Genomic DNA, 21,474 nt, shown 5'->3' on the forward strand with positions numbered 1-21,474 from the left:
AGCAGAAGACGGGAGTCAGACCAGCACAGGAGGATGCATTCAGTAGCCTGGCCAGCTGATACGGCTGTCAGCATAGGCTGTCGGTTTGGACACAACGCTGGAATCGGATGAGGAATATGCACAGGCTGCATCCAAGTCACATACTAGTGTAACCTCTCGGGTTTATGCCCCATTATGTTTGTAGGCCCTAGGAACGTACTTACACATTTTATGTTATGTCAATTATTTATATAAAAGTGGAATATATTAAAAAAAACTGAAGCATGTTCCAAAGTATTCCTGTCATAGAAGTTTTTTTTCCTAAGTGAGTATATGGTACCTGGAAATGCCTTACTAAAGGTGCCTACAGGACCATATGGACTGCATGTGCCACTAAAGAAGGTCCATGATAGTCAACAGTTCCCAAGACGCTTAAGTCCTGTTCCCAAACCTTGGGCGGTGGAAGAGGTTGTGGCGGAGAGGCAAAAGAGAATGAAACTGCTGCTTCATTCATTGTCTTTGGAACTACTGGAAAAAGATACCGACATAGTCTTGTAGACTCTAAATGAAGCCAATGAAGCCGCGGCACCCATGCTGCTAGAGAAAGAGGTGTAGTTGTTCACACAGGGCGACGGGCCCCCAGCTATGAGCAGCTCTATTTTATGGATAAGAGCCATGTTGCAAACCCTTTAGAAAGAAGCTGCACTGTCCCTAAAGACCATTAACTTGCAGATATAGGGTTGACCTGCAGGTAAACAGTGCTACATTGCAGCAGCTACTGGAAGAAAATAAACTTTATTCCTCCCGGGAGCCGCTGACTTTTGCAGCTTCAGCAATTCACAGCAGTGTGCCTAGTGGTAGTAAGCACACCCCGGCATTTTGACAGCTGACACTGCAGCGCATCTGTGCAGAGCAAGCTGTCAAGATGTCGACGTGTGCCACTGCTTACAGTCACCTCTGACAGTGTACTGAGTGATGATTGAAGCCTCTTGGTTCACGCCTCCATGACTGAAAGCCTACAACTCCCAGAAGCTGTAAAGTTAATTGTGCTTTCAGTAAGGTGGCCGGACAGCATTGTAAGGATATGTACCTACAAATTAACCCTATATCTGCAGGTTAATAGTGTTTTGAAACATCACAGGTTCCCTTGAAGGATAGAAAGCAAAGAATAGGGGAAAAAAGCAAATTACACGTTGCCCAAATTGGACTGAAATCCATGGCCTCATTAATGCAGGACAACATTACTACCCAACTACATCACTGCTGCTCAGCCCCGTATCATTCATAACCTGAAATAATAGATCCATTCATTATATAACATCTCATTAGTTTTTATTTATTAATTTTTGAAGTTCTTCCACCGGTTTATCCAATTTAAGAAGATCTCCGTAGGGTTGACCCGATCATTGCCTGTCTTTTCGGCAACTTTAGAGTTATTTGACATACTCATTTCTTCCTTGAAGGTGAGAAAAGCCTTCTCCGCTCGCGATATTTCTTTCTCCACCCTGAAATGGACCATCTGTCTGCTCATTATAGGAACAACCAGATTAAAGTAATTGATTCTCTTGTTGAGTTTGGTTATGTCCTCTTTGAAAGTCTCACAAATCTCCGTCCACTGGGTTTCCTGCCTGTTGGTCATGGGATCTCCTAGTTTTTTCCGAGAAGCCACCAAATCTTGTCTCAGTTTATCTATAGTATCCCGGATCTCTTTCTGCAACAGGATCCACTCAGGTTGATAACCGTTATCTATCAATATCCTATTGAGATTATGCGTCATGGGGTCCGTATGTGGACACGAGGAGAACTTGTTGAGGGGTTTTCCTTTTCCACTGAGATTATCAAAATCCCCTTTAGCCATGGACTCCTGGATAAGGTCTTCTACTAGACGCTCAATGGCTTGAGTAATTTTGACCTTTTTGCTGTGTTTTATGTCTTTGGCTATCATTGAGTTTTCAGCATACTGTTGTTCTAGCTTCTGCTTCCGAAAATCTAGAACCTGGTCAGTAGCCCGGTCAACACGAAATTGCACATACTGACACTGTCTTTGACTTGGCGTACCAAAACCTACACCTTCATAACTCAAGTAATGTCTATGCTGCGGTATTTTATATTCTGACACCTTTTCTTCATCGTCTTCCAGAGTTTGATTTTTTTTAGACTCTTTGGCCAAGTGGATCAATAAGTCCCTATAGGCTTCATCTATCTGCATGAACATGGTGGAACTTGCAGTGGTGGCACCGCTATCTGGATGGTATTTCTTTGCTAAGCTTTTATAAGAATCTCTCACTTCATCGGCAGAGCATCCTTCGGGGACATTAAGAATCCGGTAACAATCTTTGATGTTTCTTTTCTGCTTGTAGGTGGAATAACCACAGAAGTTCAAGACTTCACAGCTGGGAAATTTCCTTGCATTAGCGAAAAAACAGAGGAGATTTCTTGTATTCTGAGTTAGAAGAACACTAAAGAGTTTCATGTTCGAGTAGTGAAGAAAGCAAAAATGAAGGAAACCTGCGAGAGGGAAACAACAACAATAAAGCAGTAAATGGGACAGAAGTGCATAGTCACTGTTGTCTCAACAAACTGTACAGAAATCAAAAGTACAAGAGAATATAGGAAACTTTTTAATTTATTTATTCATTTAAGGTGCTTTTTTTCTAATTATGATTGGCTTTCTCCTCTTCTTCCCTGCCTCCGGGACTAATCAATCTCTTTGAAAATCTGCTAAATTCCCAAAACAGACACAGCTCACTAAGGGATCAGACAGATGGACTTCCAGCTCACTGAGGGATCTGACAGATGGACTTCCAGCTCACTGAGGCATCCGGATAGACGGACTTCCAGCTCACTGAGCGATCCGACAGACGGACTTCCAGCTCTGTTATGAATGAGTCACCGAGGAGGAAAAAACAAAAAGCAAGCTAAGCCCAGAAAACCGGAGAGGTTGGTAACTAGCGGATTGCAGACCCTTGATCCTATCCACACAACTAGCAGTAGCCGTGGAGCGTGCCTACGGTGGCCCTAGACGCCTCGTCACGGCCGGAGAACTAAATAAGCCTAAAGAAAGAAAGGGAAAATCTAAATTGCCCCAGAGTAGACCCCAAAGCAATAGACAGCCCCCAACATGTATTGTCGGTGAAACAAGATGAAAACACAAACACAGATAGAAAGATAGGCTGAGCAAATGATGGGGCCCTACTAACTAGAAAGGCCAGGAAAGAAAAGCTGCTGTCTGCAATCACGCAAAAAACCCTGCCAAAAAATGTCCAACACATCTGACAGAAAAAAGCCCTGAAGTCGCTAGACTTCAATTCCCTATATCAGCACTCAGGTATATTCTGAAGACAGAGCAAAAGAGATCAACTGATCAGAGACAAAATGGGGATTCAGCCCAGTCCCAGCCAGGGCTGGCTGAACTCAAAAATTAAGTAAACCAGACAAAAACTCATATGAACAATAGCAGAGAAAACTTAGCTTTAAGAAGGCAGGAACCAAACTGGAAACCAGAAGCCACAGTCAGGAGAAATCACCAGCAAGAAACTAGGGAGTCGGCTGCCTTATATCCAATCAGAAACTCCAGATGTCCAATCGCAGTCCTCTTCCTCAGGTGGCCGGTCTCTGCCATTTAGATCAGCTTCATTACCTCCCTTCACCCACAGAGGGAGTCCAGATAGAGAACTCACTACTCCTCTGTCAGAACAGCCAGCTCCATAACCCTCACCAGAAGCCAGAGGCAAACCCGAAAATGAGCTCACAACAGTACCCCCCCCTTGAGGAGGGGTCACCGAACCCTCATCCACGCCACCGGGCCGATCAGGATGGGCTCGATGAAAAGCACGAACCAATCTATCGGCATGAATATCAGAGGCAGAGACCCAAGAATTGTCCTCCTGGCCATAACCCTTCCACTTGACCAAATACTGGAGTCTCCGTCTAGCCAGACGAGAATCCAGTATTTTCTCTACCTCATATTCCACATTACCTTCAACCAATACAGGGTCAGGAGGTGCCGCCATAGGAACTACTGGCTCAACATATCTCTTCAACAGCGACTTATGAAACACGTTATGAATCTTAAACGTAACAGGAAGAGCCAATCGAAAAGAAACCGGATTAAGAATCTCCAAAATCTTGTAAGGTCCAATAAATCTTGGCTTGAACTTTGGAGAAGCCACATTCATAGAGATATTCTTTAATGACAACCAAACCATATCACCCACTTTAAACCGGGGACCAATGGTCCTATGCCGGTTAGAAAACCGCTGGGCCTTTTCCTGGGAGAGAGACATCTTATCCACTACTTGGTCCACAATCTGCTGCATTCTCTCAACCACAGTGTCAACACCTGAGCAGGCTGAAGATTCCACTTGCCCTGAAGAAAATCGAGGATGAAACCCAAAGTTACAAGATGGACCATCTTAGAGAATCTATCACAAATCTCCCAGATAACAGTAATTCTCTGAGAGACAGGAAGATCAGAAATAAAATCCATTGAAATATGGGTCCATGGCCTCTTAGGCACCGGCAAGGGCATCAACAACCCACTAGAGTGAGAACAGGGTTTAGACCGGGAACAAGTCCCACAGGACTGCACAAAATTCCTGACATCACGAGATAAGGCAGGCCACCAAAAAGACCAACTCACCAAATCTCTGGTACCAAAAATACCTGGATGACCAGCTAATGCAGAGCAATGAACTTCAGACATCACTCTCTTCCTCCACTGGTCAGGAACATACAATTTTCCCATAGGACAACACTCAGGTTTGTTGCCCCGGAATTCTTCCAGCGCACGTCTCAAATCGGGCGAGATGGCAGAAAGAACTACCCCCTCACCTAGGATGGTAGTAGGCTTGGTCACAATAGGAGAATCAGCAAAGAAACTCCTAGAAAGGGCGTCTGCCTTAACATTCTTAGTGCCTGGAAGAAAGGAGACCACAAAATCAAAACGCGTAAAAAACAAGGCCCACCTAGCCTGTCTAGGATTCAAGCGTTTGGCCGACTCAAGGTAAATCAAATTCTTGTGGTCAGTGAGGACCACAACTTGATGTCTAGCTCCCTCCAACCAATGTCTCCACTCCTCAAATGCCCATTTCATGGCTAACAGTTCCCGATTCCCCACATCATAGTTGTGTTCAGATGGGGAGAACTTTCGGGAAAAGAAGGCACAGGGATTCATTTTAGACGTCACCGGATCTATTTGGGACAAAACAGCTCCTGCACCAATCTCTGAAGCGTCCACCTCTACCTGGAACGGGAGTGAGACATCAGGTTGCCGCAAAACCGGAGCAGAAGTGAACCTCCGCTTCAGCTCCTGAAAGCCCGAAACAGCCTCTGAAGACCAATTCAGCACATCAGCACCTTTCTTAGTTAAATCAGTTAGTGGTTTAGCAATACCAGAAAAATTAGCTATAAATTTACGTTAAAAATTAGCAAAACCCAAAAACCTCTGGAGAGACTTCAAAGAAGTGGGTTGAACCCAATCATAAATGGCCTGTATCTTAGCCGGGTCCATTTCAATAGTTGACGGAGACAAAATAAATCCCAAAAATGAAATCCTCTGTACACCAAAAAGGCACTTCGATCCCTTAACATACAACGAATTCTCCCTCAAAATCCGGAACACAGTCCAAACATGTTCCACATGAGAATCCCAATCCCTGGAAAAGATTAAAATATCATCCAGATAGATGATCAAAAACTTATCCACAAAGTCCCGGAAAATATCATTCATGAAGAATTGGAAGACAGAAGGGGCATTAGTGAGCCCAAAAGGCATCACCAGGTACTCAAAATGTCCCTCCGGAGTATTAAACGCAATCTTCCATTCATCCCCATGCTTGATGCGAATAAGATTATACGCCCCCCTGAGGTCAAGCTTAGTAAACCAGCAAGCACCTTTAACTCTGGAGAATAAATCAGAAATCAGGGGTAACGGATACTGATATTTAACCGTAATTTTGTTGAGGGAACGATAATCAATACAAGGCCTTAATGAACCATCTTTCTTGGCCACGAAAAAAAACAGCACCTGAGGGCGAAGAGGATGGTCTAATATGACCCTTCTCCAACGACTCCTTAATATAAGATCGCATAGCCTCGTGTTCGGGTACAGATAAATTGAAAAGTCGACCCTTGGGAAATTTACACCCAGGTCTCAACTCAATTACACAGTCATAACTCCTATGAGGAGGCAAAGACGCAGACTTGCTCTCACTAAATTCATCATAAAAATCAGCCAAATAGTCAGGAACCTCATGCGACTGGGGAAAGGTGGAGAAAACAGGAGTGTCACTAAGAGCACACCGACAACCCCAACTCACCACAGACACAGATTTCCAATCCAAAACCGGATTATGGATTTGCAATCAGGGAAAACCCAGAACAATGGTATCATGTAAATTATGCAACACCAAAAATCTGCAATTTTCTTGGTGGTCTGTGGCGACCCGCATTATCACCTGGGTCCAAAACTAAGGTTTATTCTTCGCCAAAGGAGTAGCATCAATACCCATCAAAGGAATAGGCATCCGCAGAGGTATCATGGGAAAACCACAACGTTTAGCAAAATCCAAGTCCATCAGATTCAAGGCCGCTCCTGAACCCACAAAAGCCTTGGCGGAAAATGTGGATAAGGAGCAGATCAGAGTAATTGCCAAAAGAAACTTAGGTTGTACACCACCAACAGAAAACGTGTGTGCAAAGCGTTTCTCTCGTTTAGGGCAAACAGAAATAATATGCGAGGCATCTCCACAGAAAAAACACAGCTTATTACACCTTCTGAACTCCTGACGTTGCGCCTTAGACAAAACTCTATCACATTGCATAGGTTCAGACGTCTGTTCAACCGGTAGCAACACCTCTCGTGCAATCCTGCGTTCACGTAAACGCCGATCAACCTGAATGGCTAATGACATAGAATCGTCCAGACCAGAGGGAACAGGAAATCCCACCATAGTATCTTTTACGGCTTCTGACAAACCCTTCCGAAAGAGAGCTGCTAAGGCATTATCATTCCAGGTAGTAAGGACCGCCCACTTTCGGAATTTTTGACAGTACAATTCTGCAGAATCTCGACCCTGGTTCAATGCCAACAGGGTCTTTTCAGCCTGATCAATAGCATTAGGTTCGTCATACAACAACCCCAAAGCTTGAAAGAATGCGTTCACATTAGTCAGAATAGGGTCATCTGGTTTCAAAGAAAACGCCCAATCCTGGGGATCGCCACGCAGCAAAGAGATGACAATTTTAACCTGCTGCGCGGAGCTCCCTGTGTGTGCAAAACGTTTCCCTCGTTTAGGGAAGACAGAAATAACATAAGAGGCATCTCCACAGAAAAAACACAGCTTATTACGCCTTCTAAACTCCTGACGTTGCGCCCTAGACAAAACTCTATCACATTGCATAGGTTCAGACATTTGTTCAAAAGGTGGTAACGCCTCCCGTGTAGTCTTGCGTTCACGTAAACACCGATCAACTTGAATGGCTAATGACATAGAATCGTCAAGACCAGAGGGAACAATAAATCCCACCATAGTATCTTTTAAAGTTTCAGACAAACCCTTCCGAAAGAGAGCTGCCAATGCACTATCATTCCATGTAGTAAGGACCGCCCACTTTCGGAATTTCTGACAGTATAACTGCAGGATCCTGACCCTGGTTCAATGCCAACAGGGCTCTCTCAGCTTGATCAATAGCATTAGGTTCATCATACAACAACCCCAAGGCCTGAAAAAATGCATCCACATTAGTCAAAACAGGATTTTCAGGTGTCAAAGAAAACACCCAATCCTGGGGATCGCCACGCAGCACGGAGATGACAATTTTAACCTGCTGCGCAGAGATCCCCGATGAGTTGGGCTTCAAGGCAAGAAATAATTTACAATTATTCTTAAAATTCAAAAAGTTAGACCGATCCCCCAAAAACACATCAGGAGTAGGGATCTTTGGTTCAACAGCATGTGAATGAGTGAGATAGGCGGAAATTCCCCACACTTCAGCAGCGAGCTGCTCCACACGATCAGACAATTGCTTAATCTCCATCAAGGAGAAAGAAAAAAAGAATCCTCCTACGGCCCCAGAGAAAAAGAGGAGAAAATATACATATAAAAAAAAAATTCTGACACTTTTTTTTTTTTTTTTTAACAATTTTCTCCTGCTTTTGAGTACCCTAGAATCTGCGGTATGGCTGGTGATTCTGTTATGAATGAGTCACCGAGGAGGAAAAAACAAAAAGCAAGCTAAGCCCAGAAAACCGGAGAGGTTGGTAACTAGCGGATTGCAGACCCCTGATCCTATCCACACAACTAGCAGTAGCAGTGGAGCGTGCCTACGGTGGTCCTAGACGCCTCATCACGGCCGGAGAACTAAATAAGCCTAAAGAAAGAAAGGGAAAATCTAAACTGCCCCAGAGCAGACCCCAAAGCAATAGACAGCCCCCAACATGTATTGTCGGTGAAACAAGATGAAAACACAAACACAGATAGAAAAATAGGCTGAGCAAACGATGGGGCCCTACTAACTAGAAAGGACAGGAAAGAAAAGCTGCTGTCTGCAATCACGCAAAAAACCCTGCCAAAAAATGTCCAACACGTCTGATAGAAAAAAGCCCTGAAGTCGCTAGACTTCAATTCCCTATATCAGCACTCAGGTATATTCTGAAGAAAGAGCAAAAGAGATCAACTGATCAGAGACAAAATGGGGATTCAGCCCAGTCCCAGCCAGGGCTGGCTGAACACAAAAACTAAGTAAACCAGACAAAAACTCATATGAACAATAGCAGAGAAAATTTAGCTTTAAGAAGGCAGGAACCAAACTGGAAACCAGAAGCCACAGTCAGGAAAAATCACCAGCAAGAAACTAGGGAGTCGGCTGCCTTAAATCCAATCAGAAACTCCAGATGTCCAATCGCAGTCCTCTTCCTCAGGTGGCCGGTCTCTGCCATTTAGATCAGCTTCATTACCTCCCTTCACCCACAGAGGGAGGTCAGATAGAGAACTCACTACTCCTCTGTCAGCACAGCCAGCTCCATAACCCTCACCAGAAGCCAGAGGCAAACCCGAAAATGAGCTCACAACACAGCTCACTGAAGGATCCGACGGACTTCCAGCTCACTGAAGGATCCGACAGAAGGACTTCCAGCTCACTGAGGGATCTGACAGATGGACTTCCAGCTCTCTGAGGAATCCGATAGACGGACTTCCAGATCACTGAGGAATCCGACAGACAGACTTCCAGCTCACTGAAGGATCCGATAGACTGACTTCCAGTTCACTGAACGATCCGATAGACGGACTTCCAGCTCACTGAAGGATCCGATAGACTGACTTCCAGTTCACTGAACGATCTGATAGACGGACTTCCAGTTCACTGAACGATCCGATAGACGGACTTCCAGTTCACTGAACGATCCGATAGACAAACTTCCAGTTCACTGAACGATCCGATAGACGGACTTCCAGCTCACTGAGGAATCCGATAGACGGACTTCCAGCTCACTGAGGAATCCGATAGACGGACTTCCAGCTCACTGAGGAATCCGATAGACGGACTTCCAGCTCACTGAGGAATCCGATAGACGGACTTCCAGCTCACTGAGGAATCCGATAGACGGACTTCCAGTTCACTGAGGAATCCGATAGACGGCCTTCCAGCTCACTGAGGGATCCGATAGACGGACTTCCAGTTCACTGAGGAATCCGATAGACGGACTTCCAGCTCACTGAGGAATCCGATAGACGGACTTCCAGTTCACTGAGGAATCCGATAGACGGACTTCCAGCTCACTGAGGGATCCGATAGACAGACTTCCAGCTCACTGAGGAATCCGATAGACGGACTTCCAGCTCACTGAGGAATCCGATAGACGGACTTCCAGCTCACTGAAGGGATCCGATAGACGGACTTCCAGCTCACTGAGGAATCCGATAGACGGACTTCCAGCTCACTGAGGAATCCGATAGACGGACTTCCAGCTCACTGAGGGATCCGATAGACAGACTTCCAGCTCACTGAGGAATCCGATAGACGGACTTCCAGTTCACTGAGGAATCCGATAGACGGACTTCCAGCTCACTGAAGGGATCCGATAGACGGACTTCCAGCTCACTGAGGAATCCGATAGACGGACTTCCAGCTCACTGAAGGGATCCGATAGACAGACTTCCAGCTCACTGAGGAATCCGATAGACGGACTTCTAGCTCACTGAAGGATCCGATAGACGGTCTTCCAGCTCACTGAGGAATCCGATAGACGGACTTCCAGCTCACTAAAGGGATCCGATAGACGGACTTCCAGCTCACTGAGGAATCCGACAGACGGACTTCCAGCTCACTGAGGAATCCGATAGACGGACTTCCAGCTCACTGAAGGATCCGATAGACAGACTTCCAGTTCACTGAGGAATCCGATAGACGGACTTCCAGCTCACTGAGGAATCCGATAGACGGACTTCTAGCTCACTGAAGGATCCGATAGACGGTCTTCCAGCTCACTGAGGGATCCGATAGACGGACTTCCAGCTCACTGAGGGATCCGATAGACGGACTTCTAGCTCACTGAAGGATCCGATAGACGGTCTTCCAGCTCACTGAGGGATCCGATAGACGGACTTTCAGCTCACTGAAGGATCCGACAGATGGAATTCCAGCTCACTGAGGGATCCAACAGACAGAATTCCAGCTCACTGAGGGATCCAACAGATGGACTTCCAGCTCACTGAGGGTCAGAGTACAGGGATGTCTAGGGAGAATAGGAGTAAGGAACAGTGTGTGAGACAGAAACACACAGACTTGTGCTGGAGCTTCTTAGTAAGTGTTTTAGCTCACTCCAGAGCTGGATTCACAGTTACACTGCTCAGTATTGCAGCATAAAGTCCTACATGTGGCTGCAACTTCGGAACATGTGTTACATAGAGACAGGAGAGCAGGAATTTCTCAGAACTGTGTGTGCTGCGTATCGGAGATATCATAGCATTTATGTATGTAAAGGAGGACATTGTGGATGATCACCCTGGGCAGTATCAATCCATTACCAGTAGAATCGTCGTGTCCAGGGTGGTATATACAGTATATACATCACAGCATTATAATAAACAGCAGCATTTACAATAATCTGCCAGAAACCTGCTGGGAAAAAAGCAGCTAACACTCTGGAGTACTCGCTGTGCTGATACTTTCCTTCTGAACACTGAGTGGTTTCCGCAGCTGGATCCTTAATCATAAGCTAATCAGGGGGTTGTCCACCTTTGGAGACAATTTTTTTTAGTTAAATGCTTGTAAATTTGGCTAAAAATAATGTCTGAAATTGGGTTTGGTTAAAATTTATGCACCTTTTGCCTTCTGTAGCCTCTGTACTGCGCTGTCTATCACAAAAATGAGTTGACTGAGAATCCATCAGTGAGCTTGTTCTGAAGTTTAATAGAAAACTGTGACTCTTTTAACTGTGATTTTATTTTTAGCTCCTCTCAGCTGATTTATGACCACAGACCACGTCAAGGCTGAGTGCGCAGGGAAACAAAAACCCTGTCAAATCAAAACGGTGCAAAATATTTATTGAAAAAAAATATTTTTTAGCCCAAAATACATGCAATTAATAAAAAATAAATAAATTGGGCAACCTTTATAATATGCAGAATCTACTCATAAAACTCCAATATGAACATATAATGAAAAGGATTCTGCATTTTCTGCTGCCAGTGATCATCAGAGTCCAGAGACTGAGGGGTTAACACTGACTCTCTGGGGGTCAGGTCACAGTGACACTGCTTTTCCCATTTCTTCATTCAGAGCAGAGGCTCCACCAGATTGATAAAACAGCTGTGTGTGCATGTGGCCTTCACTTACCTATGGATTATACTTGCACAGATCAGCTGTGCTCTCCTTGCCTTTCAGGAAGCAGACATGTTTGTTGTGCAGGACAGACTTCTGGGAAATGTAGTTCTGTTTTATTTGACAGCACTGCCATCTGGTGGTCATTTTATGAATTCTTTATTTTTTGCCTGTGTGATTTTAGGGTCTGGATCCAAGGGGTAAATGTTTCTCCTTGCAGAGAGTGACATGTCAAGGTGAGGAGACTTTTAAGCAGTGCTCCTCTATGAAATATGCAAATTGTCTCTTTAGAGAGGAAGAGGACTAGAACTCAAGAGCCACCTATTGGAAGTAGCGATCCTACACAAGTCATTATCGACCTTCTAAAGAGCCTTGTCACATGACTTAGGATAAAAGCCAAAATCTGAATTTGCAGACACTGTGTCTGCCCATATTGCATGGAGGGCTGTGTGAGGGTCACCATTGTTGGATCATACTGTGTTGGGGGTCACCATATGTTTCCGGGGCAGTTGAGGAGTGCAGCAGGGTCATCATACTGTGAGTGTGGAGGAAGTCACTATGGGGGTATCTTAGTGTTTGTGGGGCACCTTTGTTGACATTACACTTTGTAAGTGCAAAGAAAGGGGAATGTAGAGGTCCAGTAGGACAAAAATTAGAGGGCTGCACAGCAGGTGCAGTAATAGGGACACGGCAGCAGCTGCTCAGTAATAGCAGGATGAGGAGATTGTGCAGGTTGGGGATAGATATAGACGGCACAGAAATTGTGAGTCAGATGTGTCTTTCTTGTATTCTCTGTTGCTGAGTCCTGGCTAGAGAAGTTGTCATGTCGGTCTGGGCCAGAAGGAAAAGACGGGAAAAGTGAACGATTCCACCAGAAAGAACGTCAGCCGTAAGACACCATCTTTAACTGTGCTGTAATCTATTACATGTTCTGCAGCACTGGTATCTACCAATATATGGCGGTAATATTAGTGTCGGTGTTTGTGTAAAGATATTTTTTCAGTAGCGGTGCTGTCATCTGCTGAGGTTCTCCTACATCCACTATTAGTGTGCGCCACCATAGTTGTAATCAGGGTTACCTGGTTAGGCATAGCTCCCAACCGTCCCGGATTTGGCGAGACAGTCCTGTTTCTGATTGCCTGTCCTGCTGTCCCGGGCAGGAGCTTATTTTTCCCGCATTTCACTGAGCCGCACGCCCCCCTGATGCATCGACCCCATCCTCGCCCTCCCAGACAGACCCACCGGCCACCGCAGCCCCACACTGATGAATCCCAGCAATGACATCGCTGGGCTGTTCTGTGTGTACAGGACCTGTGATGAGGTCACAGGAGGGGAGGAGTCAGGGGGTCACATTTTGGCGTGCTCGGAGATTTTAGTTTCTGCATCTCTTGGCAGAATCCACAGGTCAAAATCCGCTAGTTTTTTAATGCGGATCTCCTGCGGATTAGGCATGCGTTTTTACACCTGCGGATTCCTATAATGGAACGGGTGTAAAAACACTGCGGAAAGTGAACCACTGCAGATTCCATGCGGAATTTTCCGCAGCATGTGCACAGCTAATTTTTTCCCCTTAGATTATCATTGTACTTTAAATCTCTTGCGGATCCGCAGCGGCAAATCCGCAACGTGTGCACATACCCTAAACGTTTTTCCTCACTTCTGTGAGGACAATAACAAGAAGACGGCACCTTATTATCCTCTGCCCTTACTGAAGGTCACATCAACCATGCAAACATACAATTCCTTAAAAGATTAATTTTATTTATGCACTAAAGTCTAGAAAAAAAAACAACAAAAACCCATGTGCGGTATATATAAATATGTGTCTCCATGATACAATGATATGAAACCAGACACAGCCCGATACCTATATTGCCCTATTTTACATCTATCATTGATACCTACCAGGGAAGGCTGGCACCCTAAGATACAAGATATGGACCCACTTTCTTTCTGGTGTCAGTAAGAGCAAGTGACAGCTTATCATAGCACTTATACTTTCTATGTGACCATCCAGAGCCGCCTGACGAACCACAAATACGGGGAAAAGCGTTGCTGCAAAGTCACCAGTACGATAAGTGTTCTTTTATCCGTGATGGAGTAATATTTATTTCTTTATGTCGCCAAGTCTATATTCATTATTTCTATATACAGTGGGGCAAAAAAGTATTTAGTCAGTCAGCAATAGTGCAAGTTCCACCACTTAAAAAGATGAGAGGCGTCTGTAATTTACATCATAGGTAGACCTCAACTATGGGAGACAAACTGAGAAAAAAAAATCCAGAAAATCACATTGTCTGTTTTTGTTTCATTTTATTTGCATATTATAGTGGAAAATAAGAAAAAAGAGGGGGAGAAGCCAGCGCTGCTTGTGGTCAGAACGTAATACATAAAGTGTGAAAACACACATAGGTTTCAATCTGTATTCAAAAATGAGACATTTAGCAAAAAATTGATCAATTGTTTGAGCTACCCCGCCACGTCAAGGCAGTCTCGTATGGAGAGTCCTACTCTACGTTTTTTATGTTCGCTGTGCCATTGCGGCCTCCTAAATGTATAAAAGCAAGACCTCATTACATGCACACTGTACCTCAAGCATTTCAGAATCGCTCCTATGGCACCAGAGAGGACAAGCGCAGGTAAAGATTAGCCAGGTCCATGCAGACATTTCAGGTCCAACCTCCACACTGCCTGACCAGCACCACAGATAAAAGACGATCCAGGCCCAGATACAGGTGCGTAATCAAATAAAGCCTAGGGCAGGGCAGGGCTGCCGTTTAATGTGAACAGCAGCCTAGATCAATCACTAAGAAAACAGAAAGAATGGCGTACATGACCCAGCGCGCACGGCTACAGTGGTGGTCAGCCACAAAACCAATATCAAGAAAAAAGAGGGGGAGAAGCCAGCGCTGCTTGTGGTCAGAACGTAATACATAAAGTGTGAAAACACACATAGGTTTCAATCTGTATTCAAAAATGAGACATTTAGCAAAAAATTGATCAATTGTTTGAGCTACCCCGCCACGTCAAGGCAGTCTCGTATGGGGAGTCCTACTCTACGTTTTTTATGTTCGCTGTGCCATTGCGGCCTCCTAAATGTATAAAAGCAAGACCTCATTACATGCACACTGTACCTCAAGCATTTCAGAATCGCTCCTATGGCACCAGAGAGGACAAGCGCAGGTAAAGATTAGCCAGGTCCATGCAGACATTTCAGGTCCAACCTCCACACTGCCTGACCAGCACCACAGATAAAAGACGATCCAGGCCCAGATACAGGTGCGTAATCAAATAAAGCCTAGGGCAGGGCAGGGCTGCCGTTTAATGTGAACAGCAGCCTAGATCAATCACTAAGAAAACAGAAAGAATGGCGTACATGACCCAGCGCGCACGGCTACAGTGGTGGTCAGCCACAAAACCAATATCAAGAAAAAAGAGGGGGAGAAGCCAGCGCTGCTTGTGGTCAGAACGTAATACATAAAGTGTGAAAACACACATAGGTTTCAATCTGTATTCAAAAATGAGACATTTAGCAAAAAATTGATCAATTGTTTGAGCTACCCCGCCACGTCAAGGCAGTCTCGTATGGGGAGTCCTACTCTACGTTTATTATGTTCGCTGTGCCATTGCGGCCTCCTAAATGTATAAAAGCAAGACCTCATTACATGCACACTGTACCTCAAGCATTTCAGAATCGCTCCTATGGCACCAGAGAGGACAAGCGCAGGTAAAGATTAGCCAGGTCCATGCAGACATTTCAGGTCCAACCTCCACACTGCCTGACCAGCACCACAGATAAAAGACGATCCAGGCCCAGATACAGGTGCGTAATCAAATAAAGCCTAGGGCAGGGCAGGGCTGCCGTTTAATGTGAACAGCAGCCTAGATCAATCACTAAGAAAACAGAAAGAATGGCGTACATGACCCAGCGCGCACGGCTACAGTGGTGGTCAGCCACAAAACCAATATCAAGAAAAAAGAGGGGGAGAAGCCAGCGCTGCTTGTGGTCAGAACGTAATACATAAAGTGTGAAAACACACATAGGTTTCAATCTGTATTCAAAAATGAGACATTTAGCAAAAAATTGATCAATTGTTTGAGCTACCCCGCCACGTCAAGGCAGTCTCGTATGGGGAGTCCTACTCTACGTTTTTTATGTTCGCTGTGCCATTGCGGCCTCCTAAATGTATAAAAGCAAGACCTCATTACATGCACACTGTACCTCAAGCATTTCAGAATCGCTCCTATGGCACCAGAGAGGACAAGCGCAGGTAAAGATTAGCCAGGTCCATGCAGACATTTCAGGTCCAACCTCCACACTGCCTGACCAGCACCACAGATAAAAGACGATCCAGGCCCAGATACAGGTGCGTAATCAAATAAAGCCTAGGGCAGGGCAGGGCTGCCGTTTAATGTGAACAGCAGCCTAGATCAATCACTAAGAAAACAGAAAGAATGGCGTACATGACCCAGCGCGCACGGCTACAGTGGTGGTCAGCCACAAAACCAATATCAAGAAAAAAGAGGGGGAGAAGCCAGCGCTGCTTGTGGTCAGAACGTAATACATAAAGTGTGAAAACACACATAGGTTTCAATCTGTATTCAAAAATGAGACATTTAGCAAAAAATTGATCAATTGTTTGAGCTACCCCGCCACGTCAAGGCAGTCTCGTATGGGGAGTCCTACTCTACGTTTATTATGTTCGCTGTGCCATTGCGGCCTCCTAAATGTATAAAAGCAAGACCTCATTACATGCACACTGTACCTCAAGCATTTCAGAATCGCTCCTATGGCACCAGAGAGGACAAGCGCAGGTAAAGATTAGCCAGGTCCATGCAGACATTTCAGGTCCAACCTCCACACTGCCTGACCAGCACCACAGATAAAAGACGATCCAGGCCCAGATACAGGTGCGTAATCAAATAAAGCCTAGGGCAGGGCAGGGCTGCCGTTTAATGTGAACAGCAGCCTAGATCAATCACTAAGAAAACAGAAAGAATGGCGTACATGACCCAGCGCGCACGGCTACAGTGGTGGTCAGCCACAAAACCAATATCAAGAAAAAAGAGGGGGAGAAGCCAGCGCTGCTTGTGTATCTGGGCCTGGATCGTCCTTTATCATGTGGTGCTGGACAGGCAGTGTGGAGGTTGGACCTGAAATGTCTGCATGGACCTGGCTAATCTTTATCTGCGCTTGTCCTCTCTGGTGCCATAGGAGCGATTCTGAAATGCTTGAGGTACAGTGTGCATGTAATGAGGTCTTGCTTTTATACATTTAGGAGGCCGTAATGGCACAGCGAATATAAAAAACGTAGAGTAGGACTCCCCATACGAGACTGCCTTGACGTGGCGGGGTAGCTCAAACAATTGATCAATTTTTTGCTAAATGTCTCATTTTTGAATACAGATTGAAACCTATGTGTGTTTTCACACTTCTTGTATTACGTTCTGACCACAAGCAGCGCTGGCTTCTCCCCCTCTTTTTTCTTGATATTGGTTTTGTGGCTGACCACCACTGTAGCTGTGCGCGCTGGGTCATGTACGCCATTCTTTCTGTTTTCTCAGTGATTGATCTAGGCTTCTGTTCACATTAAACGGCAGCCCTGCCCTGCCCTAGGCTTTATTTGATTACGCACCTGTATCTGGGCCTGGATCGTCCTTTATCATGTGGTGCTGGTCAGGCAGTGTGGAGGTTGGACCTGAAATGTCTGCATGGACCTGGCTAATCTTTATCTGCGCTTGTCCTCTCTGGTGCCATAGGAGCGATTCTGAAATGCTTGAGGTACAGTGTGCATGTAATGAGGTCTTGCTTTTATACATTTAGGAGGCCGTAATGGCACAGCGAATATAAAAAACGTAGAGTAGGACTCCCCATACGAGACTGCCTTGACGTGGCGGGGTAGCTCAAACAATTGATCAATTTTTTGCTAAATGTCTCATTTTTGAATACAGATTGAAACCTATGTGTGTTTTCACACTTCTTGTATTACGTTCTGACCACAAGCAGCGCTGGCTTCTCCCCCTCTTTTTTCTTGATATTGGTTTTGTGGCTGACCACCACTGTAGCCGTGCGCGCTGGGTCATGTACGCCATTCTTTCTGTTTTCTCAGTGATTGATCTAGGCTGCTGTTCACATTAAACGGCAGCCCTGCCCTGCCCTAGGCTTTATTTGATTACGCACCTGTATCTGGGCCTGGATCGTCCTTTATCATGTGGTGCTGGACAGGCAGTGTGGAGGTTGGACCTGAAATGTCTGCATGGACCTGGCTAATCTTTATCTGCGCTTGTCCTCTCTGGTGCCATAGGAGCGATTCTGAAATGCTTGAGGTACAGTGTGCATGTAATGAGGTCTTGCTTTTATACATTTAGGAGGCCGTAATGGCACAGCGAATATAAAAAACGTAGAGTAGGACTCCCCATACGAGACTGCCTTGACGTGGCGGGGTAGCTCAAACAATTGATCAATTTTTTGCTAAATGTCTCATTTTTGAATACAGATTGAAACCTATGTGTGTTTTCACACTTCTTGTATTACGTTCTGACCACAAGCAGCGCTGGCTTCTCCCCCTCTTTTTTCTTTTTTATAGTGGAAAATAAGTATTTGGTCAGAAACAAGCAATCAAGATTTCTGGCTCTCACAGACCTGTAACTTCTTCTTTAAGAGTCTCCTCTTTCCTCCACTCATTACCTGTAGTAATGGCACCTGTTTAAACTTGTTATCAGTATAAAAAGACACCTGTGCACACCCTCAAACAGTCTGACTCCAAACTCCACTATGGTGAAGACCAAAGAGCTGTCAAAGGACACCAGAAACAAAATTGTAGCCCTGCACCAGGCTGGGAAGACTGAATCTGCAATAGCCAACCAGCTTGGAGTGAAGAAATCAACTGTGGGAGCAATAATTAGAAAATGGAAGACATACAAGACCACTGATAATCTCCCTCGATCTGGTGCTCCACGCAAAATCCCACCCCGTGGGGTCAGAATGATCACAAGAACGGTGAGCAAAAATCCCAGAACCACGCGGGGGGACCTAGTGAATGAACTGCAGAGAGCTGGGACCAATGTAACAAGGCCTACCATAAGTAACACACTACGCCACCATGGACTCAGATCCTGCAGTGCCAGACGTGTCCCACTGCTTAAGCCTGTACATGTCCGGGGCCATCTGAAGTTTGCTAGAGAGCATTTGGATGATCCAGAGGAGTTTTGGGAGAATGTCCTATGGTCTGATGAAACCAAACTGGAACTGTTTGGTAGAAACACAACTTGTCGTGTTTGGAGGAAAAAGAATACTGAGTTGCATCCATCAAACACCATACCTACTGTAAAGCATGGTGGTGGAAACATCATGCTTTGGGGCTGTTTCTCTGCAAAGGGGCCAGGACGACTGATCCGGGTACATGAAAGAATGAATGGGGCCATGTATCGTGAGATTTTGAGTGCAAACCTCCTTCCATCAGCAAGGGCATTGAAGATGAAACGTGGCTGGGTCTTTCAACATGACAATGATCCAAAGCACACCGCCAGGGCAACGAAGGAGTGGCTTCGTAAGAAGCATTTCAAGGTCCTGGAGTGGCCTAGCCAGTCTCCAGATCTCAACCCTATAGAAAACCTTTGGAGGGAGTTGAAAGTCCATGTTGCCAAGCGAAAAGCCAAAAACATCACTGCTCTAGAGGAGATCTGCATGGAGGAATGGGCCAACATACCAACAACAGTGTGTGGCAACCTTGTGAAGACTTACAGAAAACGTTTGACCTCTGTCATTGCCAACAAAGGATATATCACAAAGTATTGAGATGAAATTTTGTTTCTGACCAAATACTTATTTTCCACCATAATATGCAAATAAAATGAAACAAAAACAGACAATGTGATTTTCTGGATTTTTTTTTCTCAGTTTGTCTCCCATAGTTGAGGTCTACCTATGATGTAAATTACAGACGCCTCTCATCTTTTTAAGTGGTGGAACTTGCACTATTGCTGACTGACTAAATACTTTTTTGCCCCACTGTATACAGCTCTGGCAAAAATTAAGAGAGCACTTCCAAATGTTCCGTTTGTCTGATTTTTCTCTTTATATTTTTGAGTAAAATCTAAATTGCTCTTTTATTCTATAAACTACTGACAACATGTCTCAGAATTTCCAAGCAATAAATTTTGTATTTATTTTCAGGAAATGAGAAATGGCCAAAATAGCAAAACAATGCAGAGTGCTCGCAGACCTCAAATAATGCTAAGAAAACAAGTTCATAATCATTTAGAAACAACAATACTAATATTTTAACTCAGGAAGAGTTCAGAAATCAATATTTTGCGGTATCCCCATGATTGTTAATCCCAGCTTTCATGCGTCTTGGCTGCTTTCCACCGGTCTCTCACACTGCTTCGGGCGCAATAATGTAAGCAGCTCTTCTTTGTTTGATGGCTTGTGACTTTCCATCATCCTCTTGATTACATTCCAGAGGTTTTCAATGGGGTTCAGGTCTGGAGAATGGGCTGCCCATGACAGGGATTTGATGTGGTGGCCTCTTCATTTTTGCCAGAGCTGTACACCCTATGATTTTCCACCCTATTTTTCTGGCCTTATCGTGGTTATGGGGTTAAGGACAAAGTAGTGGTATATCATTAACAAAGACAGACTGAAGTTCCCATCCACTACTATTGATATGAATACAGACACTTAACCTGTAAACCTTATTCTACCTTTCCTTACTTCACTACTAAATCTATACCCCAGTGACAGGACACCGACACGGTGAGAAAGGGGGACCCACTCGTATCTTAGGGTGCCAACCTCCACTGGGAGCCAGTATCAATGATAGATGACACATTTTTATATACAGTATTATTTTACTACACATGGGATTTTGGTGTTTTTTTAGACTTTAGTACCTAAATAAAATTAATCTTGTAAGTTCACATAGTAATTGCCTCCCTTTGTATGACCATTACTACCGTATTTTCAAAGGACACACCAACCACTCGCGTTTTTTTTTTTCTACCTCACAATCTGGAATTTCACTGTCTTTTTTGAGGGATTGCATCCGTTCATGTAATGAATCATACCTACAACTGTGAACATTTGGTTTTCTTTCCAGTGTGAAGCAAACAACAAATAGGACAAAATAACTGATGTAAATACTTCTATCCCAAAAAATGAGAAGTATTCAAGGAGTGATACCTTTATAGGCTAACCTGAGAAATATTTGCAAGCTTTCAGAGCTCAAAAGGTCCCTTCAATAAGTTATATTACAAGTCAATACAGCCCGACGAAGGGGCCTTTTGAGTCTCGAAAGCATGAAAATATAATTTCTCTGGTTAGCCTATAAAGGTACTCCTTGAATACTTCTCATTTTTTGGGATATAAGTATTTACATCGATTTTTGTGGCTAACATGGTACAATATTATTTTGTATTGTGCGTCGACAGAATAACTGAAAACTTCAGTCTGCATAACTATTCACTCCCTAAAGTCGGTACTTTGTAGAGCCTCCTTTTGCAGCAATTACAGCTCCAAGTTGCTTTGGATAAGTCTTTATGAGCTTTCCACATCTTGTCACTGGGATTTTTGCCCATTTCTCAAGGCAAAACTGCTGCAGCTCCTTCAAATTAGATGGTTTCCTCTGGTGAACAGCAATAAATTGAAATGTAAAGTGCTGTGGAATA

General features: G+C 44.6%; 1 protein-coding gene across 2 annotated transcripts; it reads right to left on the reverse strand.

Annotated features, from left to right (window-relative positions):
* Positions 1-1,289: 1,289 nt before the first annotated feature.
* DNAJC28 (DnaJ heat shock protein family (Hsp40) member C28) lies at positions 1,290-16,890 on the reverse strand. Of its 2 annotated transcripts, none has more exons than XM_073584602.1 (2): positions 14,396-16,890; positions 1,290-2,487 (listed from the first exon to the last, which is right to left on the reverse strand). In XM_073584602.1, the coding sequence occupies exon 2, from the start codon at positions 2,450-2,452 to the stop codon at positions 1,319-1,321; it is 1,134 nt and encodes a 377-aa protein (XP_073440703.1). In that variant the 5' UTR covers positions 2,453-2,487; positions 14,396-16,890; the 3' UTR covers positions 1,290-1,318. The 2 variants fall into 2 exon arrangements, with proteins under 2 accessions (XP_073440703.1, XP_073440702.1); XM_073584601.1 differs by lacking the exon at positions 14,396-16,890 and adding an exon at positions 11,821-11,936.
* Positions 16,891-21,474: the final 4,584 nt, after the last annotated feature.

The sequence above is a fragment of the Dendrobates tinctorius genome, unplaced genomic scaffold (genome assembly GCF_039654945.1).
Source record: "Dendrobates tinctorius isolate UK_male_01 unplaced genomic scaffold, ASM3965494v1 ptg000084l, whole genome shotgun sequence".
Lineage (NCBI taxonomy): Eukaryota > Metazoa > Chordata > Amphibia > Anura > Dendrobatidae > Dendrobates > Dendrobates tinctorius.